The sequence below is a fragment of the Cydia fagiglandana genome, chromosome 15 (genome assembly GCF_963556715.1).
Source record: "Cydia fagiglandana chromosome 15, ilCydFagi1.1, whole genome shotgun sequence".
Taxonomy (NCBI): domain Eukaryota; kingdom Metazoa; phylum Arthropoda; class Insecta; order Lepidoptera; family Tortricidae; genus Cydia; species Cydia fagiglandana.
Genome location: NC_085946.1, coordinates 9,744,842 through 9,766,480, shown reverse-complemented (window position 1 = coordinate 9,766,480; position 21,639 = coordinate 9,744,842). Strand labels below are relative to the sequence as shown.

The 21,639-nt window shown below is 39.3% G+C and overlaps 2 protein-coding genes across 2 annotated transcripts in view; one reads left to right on the top strand and one right to left on the bottom strand.

Annotated features, from left to right (window-relative positions):
• LOC134671340 (uncharacterized protein CG43867) overlaps window positions 1-1,726 on the top strand; it is a 448,491-nt gene extending 446,765 nt beyond the window's left edge. Inside the window, exon 32 of the mRNA XM_063529166.1 lies at window positions 39-1,726. Within this exon, the coding sequence (XP_063385236.1) occupies window positions 39-410 (372 nt within the window). The 3' untranslated portion in view covers window positions 411-1,726. The remainder of the gene's footprint in view (window positions 1-38) is intronic.
• A 2,259-nt stretch (window positions 1,727-3,985) lies between these two features.
• On the bottom strand, window positions 3,986-20,656 carry LOC134671339 (uncharacterized). Its single transcript, XM_063529165.1, has 18 exons — window positions 20,574-20,656; window positions 17,529-17,695; window positions 15,918-16,078; window positions 15,368-15,506; window positions 14,826-15,087; window positions 14,254-14,477; window positions 13,777-13,879; window positions 13,311-13,438; window positions 12,743-13,033; window positions 9,979-10,110; window positions 9,588-9,740; window positions 8,921-9,414; window positions 8,534-8,717; window positions 8,043-8,238; window positions 7,181-7,950; window positions 6,895-7,087; window positions 6,273-6,386; window positions 3,986-5,225 (listed from the first exon to the last, which is right to left on the bottom strand). The coding sequence occupies exons 1-18, from the start codon at window positions 20,614-20,616 to the stop codon at window positions 5,155-5,157; spliced, it is 3,825 nt and encodes a 1,274-aa protein (XP_063385235.1). The 5' UTR covers window positions 20,617-20,656; the 3' UTR covers window positions 3,986-5,154.
• Window positions 20,657-21,639: the final 983 nt, after the last annotated feature.

The window sequence follows — 21,639 nt, the reverse complement described above, 5'->3', positions numbered from 1 at the left end:
CCGGAAAATGAGGGCATAAAGTGGTACGTTTATTCCAGATGGTAGAGCTGACGCACCTGATAGCGGACTACAAGAACGCGCTGTCGCGGCCGCCCGCCACGCAGCCCGGCACGCCGCTCATGAACTCCCTCACGCGCGCGCACGAGCGCCTGCGCCGCGCCCTCCCCCCCGCCGCCACCCTCCCGCACCCGCACCCCCACCACCACGCGCACAACACCATCAACTCCCACGCCACCACCATGACGCTCGGCTCCGACCGCAACGCCACGCTCACCCTCAGCTCGCACACCTCCACTTCTAACCGGCCCGACGCGCGCGCCTCGCACGGCCAGCCCGACATCCTGAAGTCCACCCCGGACCACCACCGTGACAAGAAGCGCGCTCACGCCCAGGACAGCGGCGTCGCGTGATCTCGAGTCTAATAGGCCGCTTCGAACGTGCATCTGACCGCGAAACGATGTCTAAATGATGTCAGTTAGTCATCATTCGCTCGGTCTTGTCCGTACGTGCATACACGAGCGAATGAGGACAAAATTACATCATTTATATAACATTTTGATGTCTGGTGCGTTTGAATTGACCTCTGCCCCGGTGCATTTTGGACGTTTTTACGACTCGGAAGTGAAGTGTTCCAAGGATAGTAAATATACCTCATATTTTGTAGCGAACTCGGCCCGATTTACATTATTAGCTTTACGCGTAAGTTAATTTTAATTTTTTGCGGTCGCTATTTAGCTGTGCTTTTTGAGGAGTGTTTTGCATAGAGTTACTTTAAGTTTTAAGGTTAATTTTATAATATAACTGATACAACTTTGTATTTTAAATACTGTGCCGAATAATAAAATGACCAAAGCGGCACGACTTACATTCCCATTTCTTTAAAATAATATACTCTAAAATACCATCTTTTTCTCATTCATCCGTGTATGCCTAAACTAAATCATATTTCATATCTACGTACCTAGTGGTGTTACTTTACCACGCAATTTCTACCAGAATCTATCTTTCTTTTATTTTAAGGTAACTCTATACAAAATACATAGTTTCTTTTAAATCAATATTCCAAGTCCATTGGTCGGTTGCTGGCAGACCTAGCGTAGTACTGTGCAGGGTATACCAAAGCTGTAGGAAACGATTTAGTGATAGTGTACTTAGCCAAATGTTTCCTTGCGGTTTCTAGGCGTTATTGCAAGAAATCACACATTTCAATGTATTGTAAATCGTTGTATATGTATTTTTTTTAGTTGTGCTGATTTTCTGAGATAAATAATTATAGATTGGGTCATCTTACATCGCCTTAAAATACGCACGATAAAGTGCTAAAATTTCTATATACATAAAATAATGAGATCTAATTATAATTATTTATATTAAATAGTTAATTAGTTTCATTAATCAAGCCATCACAAACTGTACTTTAGCAATCGGTGTTTAGATTTTAATTGCAAGTTACGAGTAAGGAGCTAATGTTTCGACTGATATTGTTTCTAAAGTAAGATCTTCAACGAATCTATGACCTCGTAAGGTTAAGTGGGACTGATTGTTAGTTAATCTCTTATACATGATGTGTTTAACATATAAAAATACAAATAGACACCTTAAAAACACAAGCGCCTCTGGCTAAATTAATCTGAGTGTCGAAGTTTGTTTTTTGTGATACATTGATTAGAATACTCTCAGAATCTCAAGCGAATCTTTTATATTTTACAGCAGTTTTTAATTTTGTCCTTTAAGGCTCCTCTTCACTTTGGGCCAAAGCCAACGCCAACGAGGGACGCATTTATACGTCAGAGGGAGCAAGTGATATTGCTATCTCATTCTACCGCATGGCTGCGTCCCTCGTTGGCGTTGGCGTTGGCCCAACGTGAAGAGGAGCCTTTATAGAGAAAACTTTGCTAAAATCTTGGATGTTGTAAGGCTTTGAGAATATCTAGTAAGGCTCGGAGTCGTTTCTATAAATAATAAAACTATTATACCAATACCATTATATTTGTGCTTTCTCAGTATATCTGTGATTTTATATTCTTTTTATTTTTAAATGTATACGGAATGGATATTGAACTGGCAAACAGTAGAAGAAGCAATAATTCTAAATCACAACCTATACATCAATACATTAGGGCTCATTTATACGATGCGATAACTCGTATGCGAGTTTCATGACATTGCGGTTTTTGATCGGTCGGTTCAATTGGACGTAACTAACAGCCCGCAGTGTAACTAAAATCGCATGCGAGTTCGCGCGCCGTCTAAATCAGGCCTTAAACTCAATTTCTTGTAAATAAATCATAACAGTATTATTTTATTATGCTATGATAATTATGTAATTATTATTGTCGACACTAATTTTATTTATTAATAATGTACTACGTCTATTATACAGCGCAATTCATGGGCATTTTATAACTGTAAATACATTTATATATATTGGCCTTTGACAGACATAGTTCGAAAGACAACTCTAGTCTTGTATCCCACTTTTAATTACAGGATAGACTGGGATGGAATACCGGTCTAAGGTTTGGCTAGTTAGGTTTCTGTATATTTTAACGATAAAACTGTTTTGATACAAGCGGTAAAATACAAATAAATTATAGTGATACGAATTTTTGTAGGGTACGGAACATGATTGATTTTATATTCAAACTGATTATAGTAGACAAGATTTTTACCACAATTTGGTATTTTGTTACCAGCTTATATATTTTGCGACGTATCGTATAATCACAGTATACAAAGAGATTATTTATATAGAAAATTAGCTAAAATCGTACATATTTTGCTTTGTACTATTTATACCTAACTTATTTAATGTCCTTTAATATACAAAACTCAATAGTATGGTAAGCAATTGTCTCATTATTATTCTATGTATTTTCGTCACTTAGAGTGGAAAGCTATTTTTTTAATTTTGATCGTTTAAAAATTGTGAGATAATTGCTAAAAACAAACTGACGGGCTAAAAGAGTTACATAATGGCATCTAAACATAATTATAGAGGTAGATTTCTGACTGCTACTTGTAGGGTCTTAGGAACTGATATTGTATCTAATTCTTTATTCTTTACTCATGAATGAACATCTTTAAAAAGTTATTCATACAATGCACTGTACCACGAGTGCATAAAGTTCATTTTTGAATAACAACGACTGTGGTGCAGCTATTCATTGGTGAGTATTGAGATTGATTGCTGTGTATAATGTGCGACCAACTGTTTTAGACTTAATTCCGATAAGCGGAAGGTTAAATTTCAAATAGCACTATTGAACTAGAGTGAAGTGCTATACAAGTTAAAGAATTTACTGTAAAATGTAGCGTCGTGATAGATAGCGGCATAACAACCTGGCGAGTGGGGCTAAGCATATCTGCAGTTACGTAACCTATTGCAAATGATGTCATTCAATAATGTACCTTATTTTATTAGAACAAGGTGTGCAATTGAATGATTTTACGAAATTACTTGCCTACCGCAGATATTTGACGCCGGTTAAGCAAGGTTGCGTCGCAAATTTGGTAAAAGGCTTGGCCTTTTCGATAATCTAGCAAGGCGCAACAGAAATGTGTTGTTTCATGAAAAAAGGCCCTAAGGGTGAATGGTGCTTGCGAAGCGTCACATTTGTACTCGAACATCCGCAACTGCCCATATGCTTCCTTTTCCCATGGAACGACAGAATTGTCCTCTTATATAGGTAAAATAGTTTCTATGGCACTTTTTGCATTAACACTAAACTTAACCGTTGGCATAAATGTGTAAAAACTAGTGTATATTTCGATTAAGAAAGACTTTTTTTATAAATTCTCAACTTGTATTATAGCAGTAATTTATTAAGTATTTATTAATTTTGTTTTCTGCATTTCGGTTGTTTGTTTTAAGTTATTTAATTGGTATAATTTGTTAAGGCCTAATCATGGCCTAGGATTTTTGGAATTATGATGATTTACTAAAATTATTTGACAATGCGATAATAAACATGTATTAATGAAATAAAAACGTATTTTCATTTATTATTTATATCTATTTTACTAAGTACATACATACTATAGCTAATATAATTGTACTAGAATTATTAGACACTATTTAAATACATATTAAATCACAACTAATAACGGGGATGTAATTAATATTAGTTACAACAAAGGTAGGTGTAGATTTAATATTGAATACATTTTCTGACAGTTCAGTTATAAATAGGCACCATACTCATAATAATATTTAAACTGTATATAGTTTCGAATATTCTATTTAGGTACTTATTAGGGATGTACCGACTAGTCGCCGACTAGTCGGGAAAGCCGACTATCCGGCCACATTTGTAGTCGGCGATTAGTCGGCGACTAGTCGGCAAAAATGGCCGATTAGTCGGCACTTTATCAGTGAAAGAAAAACAGAAAAAAACGAAATCAACAGTCAATATTTACCATATGTTTTAAGTTTATTTTACTAAAATACCAATATTCAGGGTGCATACGAAAACTTTTGTTCATATAATTGACCGTTTGATCGTTATCATATGTTGGTGCTGGGCTGGTGTTTTCCTCTACAGGTCAATCTCAATGGATTCTCGTGTAATTCCATGTGCAAGTTCTAGAGTTAATTTTTTTTATTACTATTCAGTTTTGTTTTTTTTTTAATGGTGGAGCCATTACTTTTCTATGACATGATAGGTGATCACGAGCATCACGTGATCGCCTGTCATGTCATAGACCACAGAAAACGATGCGCCGGAAGCTCCGGGCCGGACACGGCCCGGCCTAACGTGAGTCATCCTTTAATGTTATTGCAAAATTTAGAGACTTAGTCAGGGCACGTTGCTCGTAAAGACGCTGACCACAGGGGATAGGTTCTTAACTGGCGACTACGTACGGGAAATAGAGCCTTGGAAATACCTCCTACAAGCTGTATTGACGGTCTGCTCAGAAAAAACTAAAGACAGAAATTGAACGAGGATTCTTTTGATAGGTCTTTGAACCTGTAGAGAACACTTTTTTGCCAAGCTAAATTATGATAAATAGCGCAACCAAGGGAGCAAAACTATTCTTTTCACCTGAACTTATACGAAACTAAGGATCTGGCCGACTAGCCGACTAATCGGCCATTCGAGCGCCGATTAGTCGGCTAGTCGGCCAAATCAATAGTCGGTACATCACTAGTACTTATGTAATAAGAAATTCTTCTAGTTGGACGTCTAGAGCTGTCATAATCGATTCCGCGTCGTATGGAACATCTGAAAAATGTGTTTTAAATTAGGTAGTAGGTATTTTACACAAAGCTTATGAACCCATATTTGACTATACATAAAAAGTGACTTAGCTACAGTCCGTTTTTTTAGCGATAGAAAGAACTTCGCAGAACTAAGCTTGTGGTTCCAAATCCGGCAGTTTTAGCGGTAATATATGTATTGACCATGCTACATTAGATAATTCAATAATTATTAACAATTAAAGAGCCTGATAAAAACTGCACGCTTGCTTCTGTGGAGTCCTTTCTAATGCTAAAAAAAACGAACTATAGCATACGGGTATGATATCGCTACCTTTTTCATAAGTTGTCAACTGTTTCGAGAAAAGTCTGTAACGATTTTGATAGCACACGCAGTGCAGGTGTTATTTTGAACGTCAAACTTCTATGAAATTATAAAAATATAACACTTCCACTGGCATACGCAGTGTGTTATTTTGATGATAATCAAAATCGTTGCAGACTTTACTTGGTCTAACTTTAGGTAACTGTCTTGGAATGAAAAGTGTCGCTTTCACACACTTGATAATTATATTTCAGTAAACTCTATTGCCTATAAAGGTAAAGGCTAGCCAGAGCTACTAAAAGCATGCAACTGGAAAAGCCGTGTCAGGGACCGTTAATTTAAGAGCCCTTCAACGTGCACACTAGCGCCACTGCTAAATAATCGTGATTATTTAAATTTAACGACAGGTATTTAAAAATGGGGGCCGCTACGGACTGTATTGTGTATTTAAGTACCTTTTGAATACATCAAACTAGTTTTTATGTTGCTGGATTCGTTGATCTAGGAACTCAAAACAAAAACGGTCGTTTTTACTTTTGACGCATAGATTGACAAATCCAGCAACATAAAAACTAGTTTGATGTATTGACTGTATTGTGTATTTACACAATACAGTCCGTAGCGGCCTCCTTTTTTAAATATCTTTCGTGAAATTTAAATAATCACGAATAATTTAGTAGTGGCGCTAGTGTGCACGTTGAAGGGCTCTTAAGCATTGTACGATGATAATTTATGTTTTCGTTTTACCAATGTTGATCCAGTTCATGGTATCGTAACGCGAGTCTGCTCTGGACTCGTGAATGCACCGCCGCAGTGCGTGCGTGATGCCGTGCGCCGTGCAGATACCCATTTCCCCCACCGCTGGAATACGAGAAACCTACGGTAATCAATCTGATCTAAAATAAATTGTAATGGGTTTTAATCACGTCACACCATATAATAATAACTCACGTTAGACCGGGCCGGAGCTTCCGGAGCTTCGTTTTCTATGGAACTTGATCACCAATCAGCTTTCTTAGAAAATGACATGTCGGACGACTCGGTCCGGGCACGTCCCGGTCTAGCGTGAGTCATCCTTTACTCCCGCACCGTGCCGTACGATGTGTTTTTAACAATTTAACGCGTGTGACAATACGTAAGTACCTATGCCTAATATATAGGCAGATCTTTCCCCATACACTCCTAAACTTCTAATGGTTAAACTCCTAATTTTAATATCAGCATCGCAGCAGTCTCAAATCGACAAAAATGTGGGACATTGCTTATTTCGCTAAAAAAACATCCCGATTTGGGAGCACAGGGCAGAAATGTCGAGAGTCGACGCAATTAAGTGATACCTTCATCGGGTGATTCTTCAAGCGCAATGTACCTTTAGAACCCAAAACACCGGTTGTGTTCTTGGAATTGAATCTCAGCTTAACCCTAAAGTCTGCGGGTATATCCAGGGCCAGGGGTACGTGGTAGGTGAGCGAGCGGTTGCTGAGCAGACGCCCGGTCTGTGGATCACGCACTAGCTTCTCCGTGGTGAAGTACCCCAGACCTTGTACGTAGGCGCCTTCCACCTGGAATGGCAGAATATTAGCGACGTAACTTATAAAATAACTAAGACCACTAACACATAAACTATAGCTCCCTGTAAAATAAATCTCCCTTACCTGTGAAATATCAATAGTAGGATTGACGCTCAAACCAACATCCTCCAGTATATCGCAGCGCAAGATCTCATATCTCGCGGTCAGGACGTCTAGCTGAACTTCCAAAATGGCCACAGCAAACGCGCTGTATGAAGTCAAGTCGCTTTCCTTGTCAGTCATCATGTAGTTCGCAGTCAAATCGATCTGATCATCCCCAGCTTGCCTGATCAACGCACTCCAAGACGGATTTGACATTTTGTGCCGAAGTGGCAGCAATCTCTCGTTCAGACTATCGCATGATTTGATAGCGGAATAACAAACGCACTCGCTGACAATGCTAGAACCAGAAAATACGTTATTCGCAGCCGTGAAGGAATAATTCGGGAGGACGGTAACCATTTCCAGTGGTATTCCTAGTTTGTAAGCGACAATCTGGGCAACTTTGGTGTTGACGCCTTGGCCCATCTCGACACCTCCCGTCGTCACAGTTACCGTGCCGTCCCCTCGATAGATGGATACCATGGCAGAATAATTCCCGTAATATTCTACTGGGAAGCTCATTACGTTCACTTTGATGGCTTTTTTCATCCAGCGATTAGCTTTGTTGAACTCGTGGATGCTCTGAAGGCGTTTCTCGTAGTCAGTTTCTTTCTTCCACGTCTCGATGAGCGTGGGGAGGTCGTTATCGTCGGTACGCATGTTGGCGATGCGTACGTCGGTCGGATCCTTCTGGACGGCAAAGGCGATGTGCTCCATTATGTGCTCGACGCAGGCCATGCCCTCGGAAGTCCCTGTTGCATTAGAATATGACGATAGAATTTATCCTAGAATATTGAACTGTATTCAACACATAATTATATATACCTACCTATGAAGCTCTTACCTGGTGCCCTCGCAAAAGTATTAGACGGAGTATCCGTTGTAACAGTGGCCATTTTAACGTCAAAGTAGTCGGCGACATAGCAGTTAGTAAAACCCGAACTAACGTAAGCCAGGACGTTCTCGTTGTTGGAACAGCCGTTGTCCTCGACGATTGTTGCGTTCAAGTACTGGATCTTGCCGTTATCATCCACGCCCACCTAAAATGGATACATTATTAATTTAATATTCTTTACAAATTCGTAACCTAATATTTTAGGATTTGTTGTCAATGGCTGAAAAAGTGTCTGCGAATGAAAAAAATTTTTTTTATAGGCCTGTCAAGTTACTTTCAGCTTCCAGCCCATCATTGTTTTAGGGTGATTACAAATGTGGCCTCCGTTGGCGGCTGAGTTGGCGCGTGGCGTTGGCATGTAGCGACTCCATGATCCGACACGGCGAGTTGATAACAACACTTAACGACGTTCTGCAAAGCTGTCCTAGAAGTCTCCTCACCTCATATTCGCACTGGCAAGGCAGCCGGCCGCCGGCTGTGGCCAGATTGGTCTGCAGCGGCACCACGAACCGGCACGGCGTGTTGAGGAGCTTGGCGGCCAGAGCACAAGCCGTTGACGTGCGTACGTTGCGGCTGATCTTGCCGCCGAAGCCACCGCCGATACGGCGGACTTTCAGGTGGACACTGGACAAATAAGAAACAATAACACACCAAGATCTGAAACTTTCACAATTTGTAGTTAGGTAAAATAAAAAAATACACCAGGCACTGGAAGCTTTTGTCACTTTTTCTTTGGTATATGACATCTTTATCTATTTCAGTTCGTAAGTTTACGATATGCTTACAAATTATCTGACTTTTGAGGGGTGGTCAATATTCCTACTTACTCGCTCTCATTCATATTCAAACATCGCGAAATAGCCCTCTGCGTGAGATCCATCCACTGCGTCGAGTCATACACATCCAGCCCCTGGTCCACGGGGACCACCACGCACGTCACCGGCTCCATGTAGTAGTGGTACTGCCCCTCAATCTCATACACGCCCTTTATGACCTTCTTTACATCATTCCCCTTCCCTTTTGGCTTAATAGCTGTGTCACTCGCAACATATCTCTTACTGTCTTTCTTCGCTTGATCTATAGTGAGCACGGGAGCTGACGAAGGAACATTTTTGTAAGTCACTTTTACTTTCTTCGCGACCTTAACAGCTAAGGCTTCTGTAGTGGCAATGGCGATGGCCACGGGTTGACCATAATACAGAATATTTTTGCTGACAATTATTTCTTCTTCTTCGGTTTGCAGTTGGAATCCTGGCACGCTGAATGAATTTACGCCGGGGATGTCTTTGGCGGTGTAGACTGCTATAACCCCTTCTATATCCTGAAATAAAGTAGGTATCAAACCTAATTGATATGAGAACAAAATTGCATAGGTACGTTCCTATACCATAAATTTTAATTTTACATAGTAGATAATTATACAATGTCATTCACAAGCAATAACAATTTTGCGAATTAAATCTACCTATTACCTATTTAGAGTATTTGGCTTACCAACACATCTCTACTATCAATCCCAGCGAGTTCTCCCGAATGTACAGTAGATTGCACAAATGCCCCGAACACCTCCCTCGGCATCGGAGGTATGTCGTTGGCGTATTTGGCCTCGCCCGCCGCCTGGATGGCGGCCTCGAGTTTAGGCACGGGCTGGAAATTGATAAAATTTAAGCATTGCAAGTTACATCCACAGTAGTAAAAATATTTCAGTATTTGTAGAATTATGTAATTTATTAATAGGAGCAAGATGCATATGCATAGGGTGTAAAACTAGGGGTAAAACTTCAATCAGATAATGAGCTTGAATACTCCCTTAATGTATTAAAGTAATCGCGCGTCAACGGACGCTAACGCTGACTAACCATTAATGCAGAGGTCTGACACCTACCTGATTCAGCGGGTATAGCGAGGAGTCAGTCTGGAACTCCTGGCTGCCGTGAGACAGAGGCCGTTGGACGAGGGCGGCGCCCGAGCGGTAGCGTGGGTTGAGCGCGTTGGGCGGGCAGATATTCAGTATCACCTGAAGAAGCGAAGGTATAGGAAAAAATCTATAGCACAGGCCAGGCGCAATTGAACCTTGTGTAAATATAACAAATAGTTCCCTATATACGCTTCGCACAGTACAAACTATATACTAACTACATCAGTGGTGGGCAAATTTTCTTCATGAGGGACCAAAACTTAAAGGAATTTCAGAGGGCCAGATTTACAGCAAATGCATTTATGCAAATGTGTATATCGCTGGCCATATACACATTTTTTCAAAGGACCAGCGGCGAGCCGGATAAAATCCTTTCGCGGGCCGGATCTGGCCCGCGGGCCGTACTTTGCCCACCACTGAACTACATAAAAAAGAAATCCATAGTTTAAGTATAATACCTACCTAAAATGGCATAATAGTGTAATGCCAGATGGAAGCAAATACAGATTAGACTCAGAGGCTTCGTCACAATATTATCAGGCAGTGTAGTCAATCTTCCCTACTAATTAAAAGGAAGTCAGTTAGGAAGAGGAAAGAAGGACGGACGTCTTATTTTTTCATTAGTTCAAATTTATGAATTCCCAAAATAGACTGCAGGAAATGTAGAACATAAATAGGTATATACTTGTACTAAGTAGTATCAAGTGTAACTGCAGTGTAACACCTGTGTATATTGTAATGCTTGTATTATTCACAAAATATTCTAATAAAAACTTTTTACAAAAAAAAAGAAAACCGACTTCAAAAAGGATGAAATAAAATATTATCCTTTTTAAGTCTATGCGTTACCAACTGATATGTTTGAAGTCGGTGCCAAGCCAACTTTTGAAGCATACCATGATTTTGGTGCGATTCGATAAGGATGTACGTTGGATTGCCTTACACGACGACAATGAACGTACTTTCTGTAGGCACAGTCGACGTTAAAAATATGTTTAGGTACACTTTTCGTCTTATTACAAAGGAGTAAGGTGCAAAAGTGTAAATATATCTTTGACGTCGACTGTACTAAGAACACACCTCAGAACACACGATCAAACCTTCTTGGCACAGTCCGTACCATGTTTGTCGGCACGCAAGCGTGGGATTGGGACTGAGTTATTTCCCGTTCCTTATTCAGAGGACTACATTTCAAAATATAAAACAATTCAAGGAATTTACGTTCTTGCCAAATTTCACCTAAAGCGGTTCAGTTGTTTAGCCATGAAAAGTCGACAAAGAGGCAGACAGAATTACTTACACATTTATAATAGTTATTAGTACAGTTCTAATGGGATTTATAGTCATAAAGCTGATTATTTTTGACGGGTATTGTTACTACTTGGCTTGGCACCGACTTCAAACATATCAGTTGGTAACGCATAGACTTAAAAAGGATAATATTTTATTTCATCCTTTTTGAAGTCGGTTTTCTTTTTTTTTGTAAAAAGTTTTTATTTTTCAATTTTTAGTTTTAATGCATTGTTAAGAGCAGGACGCATGAATTAAAAACAACATCATGATTAAAATTAAATGCGGGTACCTACTTTAATAAATATGTAATCAGGAATTTTCTCGAGTCCGTCTGGGAAATTATAATTCCTGTCACTACACTAAATCCATCCTCCGCCCCGTCACTGACCCAATCCCTCAACCCCCCGATCACTCTACCTCACAGCGCATCAACCCCTGATCCATGAACCCCTCGACCCTGAACCAGCAGCCCTTCAACCGCCATTCCCCGACCCCTTAATCCCCGACCCCTTAACTCCTAACCCTAACCCCCGATCAGTAGCCTTACCAGCTTACCAAGAGTTTGACATTGATTTATTGGCTAGCGTGTGTGTAACTTACTTTCTTTGCATCTCGTACTGGCATATTAGTGCGAGCGAGATGCATAAAAAGTAAGTTACAAAGACGTTAGCGTCGCTAACTTAGCGAATATGTCAATATCAAACTCGTGGTAGGGCTACACTTGCACTACATCAAATTGGCGGTTTTCGGAAGCAAATGCTCGAGTTACTTTAGAAAACACCGAAATCACTTTACACGTGCCTTTAAAAACTGAGGAGTTCCCTCAATTCCTCATGGATTCCATCATCAGACCAGAACCAAAAATAATTTGGAAACACCTTGGAGGTAACTCCTTCCAAACAAAAAAAGAATTACTCAAATCGGATCACAGATGCCGGAGTAATCATCATTATCATCAAAACAATCATCATCATCAGGTTTACTTCATCAAAGTGGTGGTTTTCGGGAGAAAATGCTCGAGTTGCTTAAGAAAACACCCAAATCACCATGCATGTGCCTTTAAAAATTGAGGAGTTCCCTCAATTCCTCATGGATTCCATCATCAGAACAGAACCAAATTAAAATGGGACCAACTCGGAGGTAGCTCCTTTCAAACAAAAAAAGAATTACTCAAATCGGACCACGGATGTCGGAGTAATCGGTGAACGTACATAGAAAAAAAAAAATAGCCACAACCGAATACAGAACCTCCTCCTTCTATGAAATGGAAGTCGGTTAAAAACAAATAATTGTAACAGTTCGCACGTCATTACTGCAAATTTGAATTTAACGCAACTCGTATAAGTTTTGGTAAAACAACAGCAACAAACAGTATTGTTACTTCTTCCTGTATAAAAATTCATGAAAAGAGTATGCGTTCCTCCACTATTATTCTAACCTTGTAAAACAAACCAAGAGCCAGTTTCTTTCTAAAGTCACTGGAAGGCTGTGCCGGATCATATTTAGGCACGATTTCTTTGTTCAAAATTTTGATAGCGTCCTGCAATGTCACATTGTTGAACACCATTTTCCCCTTTAAGAACGCCTCAGTGCCTTTGGCGTGTACGAACGTGGGAGAGATGTTTCCGTAGCAGATGTCGGCGTCTTCGATAATCTTCGTTTTGGGGTTTATTTTGAACAGGAAGGCTGCATTGACGATGGCTAAGGCGTTTTGGTTTCGAGGCATTATCTGAAAATATATGTCGTTCCAGGCATAAAGTTTTTGTCTAGGTAAGGTACCTACTTGGTGTGATTGATGGGGTAATGATATTAGGTAGGATATTAGGATGATGTTAATCTTCATCCGCGTACAGTCGGAAGCGATCAACACGTTATTAGTGCAAGTGTTATTTTAAATGCAAAATTCTATGAAATTATGATGTATAACTACGTGTGCAGCGTGTGCTATCAAAATCGTTGCAGACTTGTTTTGGTCTAACTCTATAATTATTTTTTGCTATTATTACCTTATAGCTTCTAAACACATGTTTGCTACTCAGTGGAGGTAGCTCGATGGCTACCATGAGCATTCCTCTCGTGTCATACTTCAAGAAATCTAACAAAGAAAGAGTTTTCTTCTTCCCGTTACTTTGTTCTGTGGATACAATACTTAGTATCAGAAAACTTTAGTATCAATGATAAGCCACCATGAATATTTACCTATGAAAAATAAAAGAAACTTAAAGTACTTAAATTGTTATTTAACGAAGCTAAAACATGAATTTCAAGTTTTGGCTTATCACACTGATGCCGATCCGCACGCCACTCCAATACGTGACCGAGGCAGCGCAAAGCAGTCTCGCAGCATACATTGCAGTATTTGTATCCTCAGTATTCAGCATTGTCAAAGAAACTCTCATGCGAATTCTTGCCTTTACAAGAAGTCTTAACAATGTACCGTAGTATTTTGGACCTTACACTCGGTTTACTTACGGATGACCACCACAGCTCCAACCGTCTCCAAAAGCAAGAACACGTCAGATTGGTAGGATGGGTTTACATGCTTTAACATCAAATTACCAGCCAAGGAACCAATCTGCAAGAACAATCATTATAAATCGGTAACGTCGGTATGGTTGTCTTTTGTTTTCTCCCCCATGAGTATCCTTGTCTTCGAGCAACACCGGCTTTCGACACGATCCTAGTAGTTTACCGTATGTTAAAAACTTTGAACCTTATTGTTACATGACAAGCTTGCTTTATGCTTGTCGATGTACCTACGACTATTTAAAGAAGCACAGTCGAGAAAAAGTAAAGATAGTAGACGTACGATTGCTCGTCGCTGTCCCAGTACAATGCCATCTTTAAACATAAGTCATTGTCAGTAGAAAGAAGGGTTGTTGAAGGGGGGGGTTGGGCATTAATACGTCGAGCACTAGGACATTTACCTTACCTATTCAATAGACTTACCTTTCGAACCGGAATGTGTGCAATGAGCTCAAAATGTTTCACAAATTCAGCCAAATACGAAAATTCACTTTGGGACTTAGCGGTTTCCTTGAATAATGTTATGCAATCTTCCAGTGCCATGTTAGCGCCAAGTATCAAATTTTGATCAAATTCATACTTTTTCAGACTCTTTACTCCACTAATATCTATCAAGATTCGAGGATATTCGAATGTCTCTACCGTTCCTGAGGAGAAAAGTATTTTTAGGTACATGAAACTTATTCAATAGGGACAGAAATAGAAACAACGTTTAACACGGGTGCATAAGTATTTAAATCCTAAAGCAACCATATATTTGAATACAATTATTATGTATTCAGGTTAACTGCAATTGTTATAGATACGTAGTACCTACGTTAGTTCAACTCAAGTAATGATATGAAACTGTTTAAATTTTGTCATGACTACATTAGGACCATAGCCAATTTTATTCCTGAAATTTATAACCATCTGCTTAGGTATATACATATCTCATATGTGCTTATGTAAACCCCGGAAATATAAATTTGCGACTGAAATATTGCTCTACTAGCCTTTTCCAGTGTTACCATCCACGAACATATACGAGTCCACGCCATACTTGTCCAGCAAATCAAAAACGTCGTCCACGTCATAAATTTTGAAAAACTTCTGCTTTCCAAAATTGATAGAGATCATTTTATCGTCTTTTTTCTTTTCCAACTGCTGGTGGTCGCTTATCACGCTCCAGTCACTGTCTTCGCTGTAGTCGGAACATCGGCGCTCACAGATGGAGTTCGTCTTGCTGCAAATCTTGATGTCTTCAATGTCGCTCACCTATGGAAGGATAAAAGCGTTACCTGCAATACGAGGCATGAACGACGAAGTATTTATTAGTGAACCATAATTTGGTATTATCGAGCAACTGCACATCTTAATTAGCCAAGACTATCATAGACCTACTCAAGAGTTGAGTGACTCACATCCTACTTTCTAAAAAAGTCTTCTCTATTTTTTTTCAAGTAATTCAGGGCGCCCAGGATGGCTCATAAACCGCGAGCTTTAACTCTGCCACCGTAAGGTTTGTCCTGCAAACTAGAACATTATCAGCACAAACCTTCTGGCAGAGATCCGCGCTGGCGTCGACGGCGAAGGACTTCATAGCATCAAGAATGGGCCGGAAGCCGGTGCAGCGACAGGTGTTGGAGCCGAACGACCGCTCTAGTTCTGTCATCGTCAGGTGCTTATCCTGCAAGCTGGAAACATCATCATCATCAGCCTACTACTGCTACTAGGCACATTACCTATCAGGAAAAAGGATATCATTTAGTGACTCATTCAAAATTGTAAGGCGTTGACCAGTGGCGTAGCGTGAACGAATTTTTTCTTTCACTGTGCTTGAAGGGGCCTCGCGCGAGGACCCCCTTGGGGCGCGAGGCCGCAGGCGATGGCCCACTTCGCCCACACCTAGCTACGCCACTGGCGTCGACATTGAAGTACTTAACAATAGAATTTAGAAATCTTGCGTTGCGACTTTTCGTACAGAAGTACCAAAGCACTGAAGGTACTGAAGCAAGACACCTTCCTGAGGTAAATTCTGTAAAAAAGCTCCATTGTTTTTGTTGCATTTGAATGTTAAATGAATGAATCACAAACTAATGGAATACCTAGTCATATGCATGACCCATCCCGGTGTACAGTAGCCGCACTGGCTGCCCTTGAAAGCGGCGATGCGTTTCTGCACATCACTGTAACCGGTCAGCCGGTTGCCCACGCCTTCGATCGTGGTGATGTCCCAGCCATGGCAGGAAAACACCAGCACCAAGCACTGAAACAGATTCTTTAGACTAATACAGCAAGCAGGAACACCAAAGAGCTAGCACCACATTGCCGTTTCTAGATATAGGAACTGCCCAGAAACATTACCATGACCTCTTCAAGAGCACCCAACTTAACCTTTATCCTTTTTCTGTCCTTTTTCTCGCCAAATCTACTTCATTATTTTGTAGCTTTGTTATGCTATTTGTATTCGATGTGCGTGTTTAGTAAAAGTCAAAACGTGGTGGAAGTAGCAATGCACGCACGAGAACTTTCCAAAGTTGCGAAACTTTCCACATGAGAAATTCTCGGTAACTTCTGAGAATGTTCTCGAGAACGAGAATTTATTTATTTATCGTAGTTTATACCATGAATATTCACGATAGTTTAGGTGTAGTCCTTACCCCCAGAAAATTCCGACTTTTGGTCGTCCGCTTCCGGTCAGAAAAATGTATGACGGCCCGGCCAAACGGTCAGACTTAGGTGGGGGGTGCTCGACCAAATGTCATAGAGGGACCCTGGCAGTTTTTGACGCCGCCATTTTTTTTCAATATGGCCGACTTTTTATTAAAACTTTTTGAATTTTGTCTTAGCGTGCTGAAATTTTGGTCACGGAATCTCGGAGTCCCCTAGATACCTATGAAAAAATTTTTTTTGGAAATATGCTACAATTGCGGGAAAACTGGCCACTTTTATTTTGTATGGCAACTTTTAAACGGTGCGTGATAGGTGGGGGGTGCTCGACCAAATGTCATAGAGGGCCCCGAGACAAAACAAACTGCATTAAAAAAAACAAAATGGCCGACTTTTTTTTTTAATTTTTCCAAGTTGGTCCGAGTGCGCTGAGATTTGGCATGGCGGGAGATAGAGGCCTCTAGATTCTAATGAAACTAAAAAAAATCTTTGGAAAAATTTGTCGAAAGTCGAAATGTTCTCTAATATAAAGTGAGAATTTAAGCAACTTATTGGTAAATTTATCACATCAACAAAATAGCTAACTGTAATAGACAATAATATATGCATAATAACATTTAGTTTTAAGTTATGCCTATTTAAACTTTATTTCAAGTATATTCTCTTGTTTAAACAATAATTTCCATGTTGCAGGAATGTTCTGAGAACATTCTCGAGAACGTTTCCGCTTTTTGGGAATGTTCTGCAATTTGTACATTGCTAGGTGGAAGTCAAACATCGCGTGAGTTTTGCATACATGACGGTTAATCACCCTTATGGAACATATGGAAGAGTGATAGACAGACAATCACGTTTCGTTTCTCTGCAGACTATTGTCATCTTGGCTATGCCCCCAGGTAGGTACGTTCAGTATCGTATGAGTATCGTAGTGTGTGGTCTGTGACTGTTGAGCCATTGAAGGTTCTAACTAAATTGGACATTCCATATCGTAACTATAGATCAACCAATTTAGTTAGGGCCCTAAATGGCGCAATGGTGGTACATACGGAATTGACGGAGAAGGTCTCTGTAGCGCCGGAGGCTCGACGCGCGCGCACGGACACAATGCAGGCGCCGCAACCACCTTCATGGCACATAGCCTTGGTGCCCGGCAGCGCTAGGGTGTAGCGCAGGTACGCGTTCAAAGACGTGTCGCGCGGCGTTGACCCGTCCACTGCGGTAAATGGGCATTCCACGAGACTGTCGCTTACATAACACAATTCTTCTAATACTTATGGAAATGCTGAGTGAGCGATATTGGGTCAGGTAATATTTTATGACTTGGCTAACAAATTGGCAGTATATTCTCGAGATTCACGTATTGAGGTAGCTGCTATACAAGGCAAAAGCGTTATGTAAGCGACAGTCTCGTGGAATGCCCCTAATCGGTAAAATAGTATATAACTTAGGGCCACGTGCACCATTCATTAACCCGGGGGTTAACCGTTTAAGCCCGTGAGTTACCATGGTTACCAGTACAATTTGACACTAGGTTAACGGTTTAACTGGTCAACCCTGGGTTAGTGGGATGGTGCAAGTGGCGCTTAATGTCCTAAAGATGGGAATACGTTTTGTTGCATTCTGGAAACATGCATACAAGTTAATAGCAAAGTAAGTGTACAAGCTATAGGCATGCACAGTTGCACACGTCTTGGAGATGCAAGTAGGCTAAGGCGCAAATTGTATGCAAGTTTAACTAGCTAAGGCCCACTTGCACCATTTCACTAACCCGGGGTTAACCGGTTAAACCTGGCGTTACCATGGTTACCAGTACAATTTGACATTAAGTTAACGGTTTAACTGATTAATCCCGGGTTAGCGGAATGGTGCAAGTGGGCCTAATACTTCGAATGCGAAAAAAAATCGGGCTACTCTCATTTTTAATTTTTTGACATTGACTGCAGTTAGTAGGTACCTACATATTTATTTAGTTTTTAGATTTTAATGGTTCGTTTTCTCTATATCGCTATCCCTCCACCGGGTATATAGAGATAGACCAAGAAAGTCTGCAGCGATTTTGATGCCTGTGCGTCATTTTAAATGTCAAACGTGTATGAAATTATTACATACCTATAAATAACACTTGCGCTGCGTGGGCTATCGCTAAATCGCTGCAGACTTTTCTTGCTGTAACTCTACCAATTAGTCAAAGTTACTTAATACGGCCCTGCGCTTAAACGAGTCATTATTCAAAATCTTTTGTACGAGTGTAAATAAATTGCTAATTTTAGAACTATAGTTGTATTGTCAAGTAAAACCTTTTCGTCCGCATATCAGGACCATTCAATTTCGACAATAATATATTGTTCTCACATCACACGCCATAGAATCTTGTGACATACCGTAAAACGGGGTGAGTAGGTTTCGCGGGGAGAGGTGGATTATGAATGGGGAGAGAAGGTTTGAGAGGGAGGTGAGAAGGGATTTTAAGGCTACTGCTACAAAAATAATGTATTCCAATTTAAAATGGAGCTATAGTAATACGCATTATAAAAAAAAACGATCCAACAATCTTCCAAAATCACCTTTGTATGAAAACCCCTCTCACCCCAAATACGAGGCACTACGGGGTGAGGTGGGTTTTCCTCTTTATCGTCAAAGTTATGAAAAGGATTAACCCAAAATAAAATAAAAACTAAAATACAAACGTCCGGAACACTTATTATATACACCATTCAGTTTTCATATGTAAAAATAAAATGTTATCGAGGTTTGAATTTCAGTTTTGACCCTACTCATCCTATTTTACAGTATGTTGTTCTATACAAACTTTCTGAATAGGGGGAGTATCGTGACTATTACAACTAAACTAAGAAATCTAAGGCTATTTATGTTATAAAAGTAATTCTGCATGTTGTTTACCATGACGATGGAAATAATGATCCAATGGCACTGAATGATGATGGGTTTGTGAAGGCTATTATACTTTATGCATATGTCTTAGCGGCTTGATAGTAACCGTAGAAATTATTGTTTCGATTATTTGATCGTGTTTTGTTTCAATTGTAAAGTTTTAGAATCCAGCAGAAGCCTGCAATACCTAATGTTAAACAAAATAAATTATACACTACAACTATGTACATTGAAATAACTCTTATTGGTAATTTAAGTAGGTACTAATTTATAGTTCGTTTTTTTAGCATTAGAAATAAGGTAAACAATCTTGATGTGTATTTTAATTGAAAAACACATTTAAAAAAATAAGTTACGGCAAATATGTAACAATTATGAATCTAATACGATCATTTATATTCTTCTGCTTTCATAAGTAATAGTTTTTGATTTTTAAAAAGCGTTTTTCAATTAAAAGACATGTAAGATCGCTTACCTTCTTGCAAGTTCTTTCTAATGCTAAAAAAACGAACTATAGGTAGGTATAGGTAGGTAAAATATGTCTAAATGTGTTTTACACAAACACGAATTATACACACGAAATAAGTTAGGTACATAGGTGTAAGAAAACTACAAGCTAATGAAATTTCCAGAAGATGTATTTTGTGAACCGCTACTCAGTTTATAAGTATAAGTTTAAAAATAAAGGAATACCTCGTCAATATTATTATATAATAAATAAAAAAAAAAACAAATTCACGAGAAGCCCTTTTATCAAAAAATGTAGTCCGCTTTTTTATTTTATAATTTACCCCATGGTCCCCATGTTTAAAATGTATTTGTTTACGTTACACGTCGCTCTTGGATCACCGACTTACATATGTATACCTACAGTAAAATGTAAAAATATGGTTGCATATAACTTAAAAATATGTCCCATAGTTCTTTATTCGCTGCTATGGGACATATTTTTGAGTATGATGTGATTGATGTGTGCACCCATATTTTTACACTTGACTTCTTGACTGTACCAAATTTCAATCGATTACAAACTTACTACCTATGTAATAAATCATTATGTAGCTGTATCAAAATTTTGGGATTTAGCACCCGACTATATAATTCATAACATAATTCATTCGGTACAACGGTAAGGAGAAAAAGAAAATTATTGTTCCGCTTGATTAAATTAAAAATAACTAAGTAACATAAGGATTTACCTGAACATTTCCGCCCGTTGACGGTAAACTCTATGCAAGCCATCACTAGTGTCCAATGTCAGATACACGAATGTACTGAACGCGGCGCGAACGACGTGCCTATATGTATATCAGTGCACTTTTCTTCTGAAATTCATGTCTGTCTTATGAGTAAATAATGTAGCATAGAACTAAAAAGTTTGAGCAAGTTTCCTAAGACATTTTTTTTGCATAGAAAACGAGATCATCATTAATCTCCTTATTGAATGTAAAATCTGGCATACGCACACTATCAGTAGAAATAGGCGCAAAATTCAAATTTTCTAGAGACTTTTATTATTTTATTAAAGGAAAATATTGATAAATTTACGCTTCCAGCAGGACTTTTTTTTCTATGAGAGACCTACCAACAAATTGGGTGTGCCAGAGTATAATAACCTTATCTCAATTTTTTTTTACTTGTGTGTGTGCAGTTTCCAGGATACTTATTACCAGGGTTTTACCTTGCATGGACTCATAATATGATATACCAACGACTCGAACAAAAGGTCCATCGCTGTCCATCGTTTGCCTAAAACTAACCATTAGTGTTAGTAACTAGATACTTAAGTGTACACAGTACACTAGAGTCAGACCAAGAAAAGTCTGCAGCGGATTTGATAGCGCACGCAGTGCAAGTATTATTTTAAACGTTAAACTTCTATGAAACTCTTATGACGTATAAATAACACTGGCACTGCGAGGGCTATTAAAATCGCTGCATCCTTTTCGTGGCTTAACTCTATAAACCATACCGTACAAACCATATAAATTATTAAACAAATAAAACACAGCAACAATGCCATAAAACACCATTTAATTTTATCCTACCAAATTTGCAAGCCAAAATAAATACTTAATAATTTCTTAAACTATTAGCGTGAAGGTCGTGTAATGGTGATATTGTAGATGCCGAAATAACAGGCCTGTTCGGATTTCGAGATAATCACAAGATCTTGAGACGATTTAGAGATCAACTAGATCTACATTAGATATCGACTAGATGTGACTTGGATATCTAACAATAAGTCATAACTTGCCGAAATCG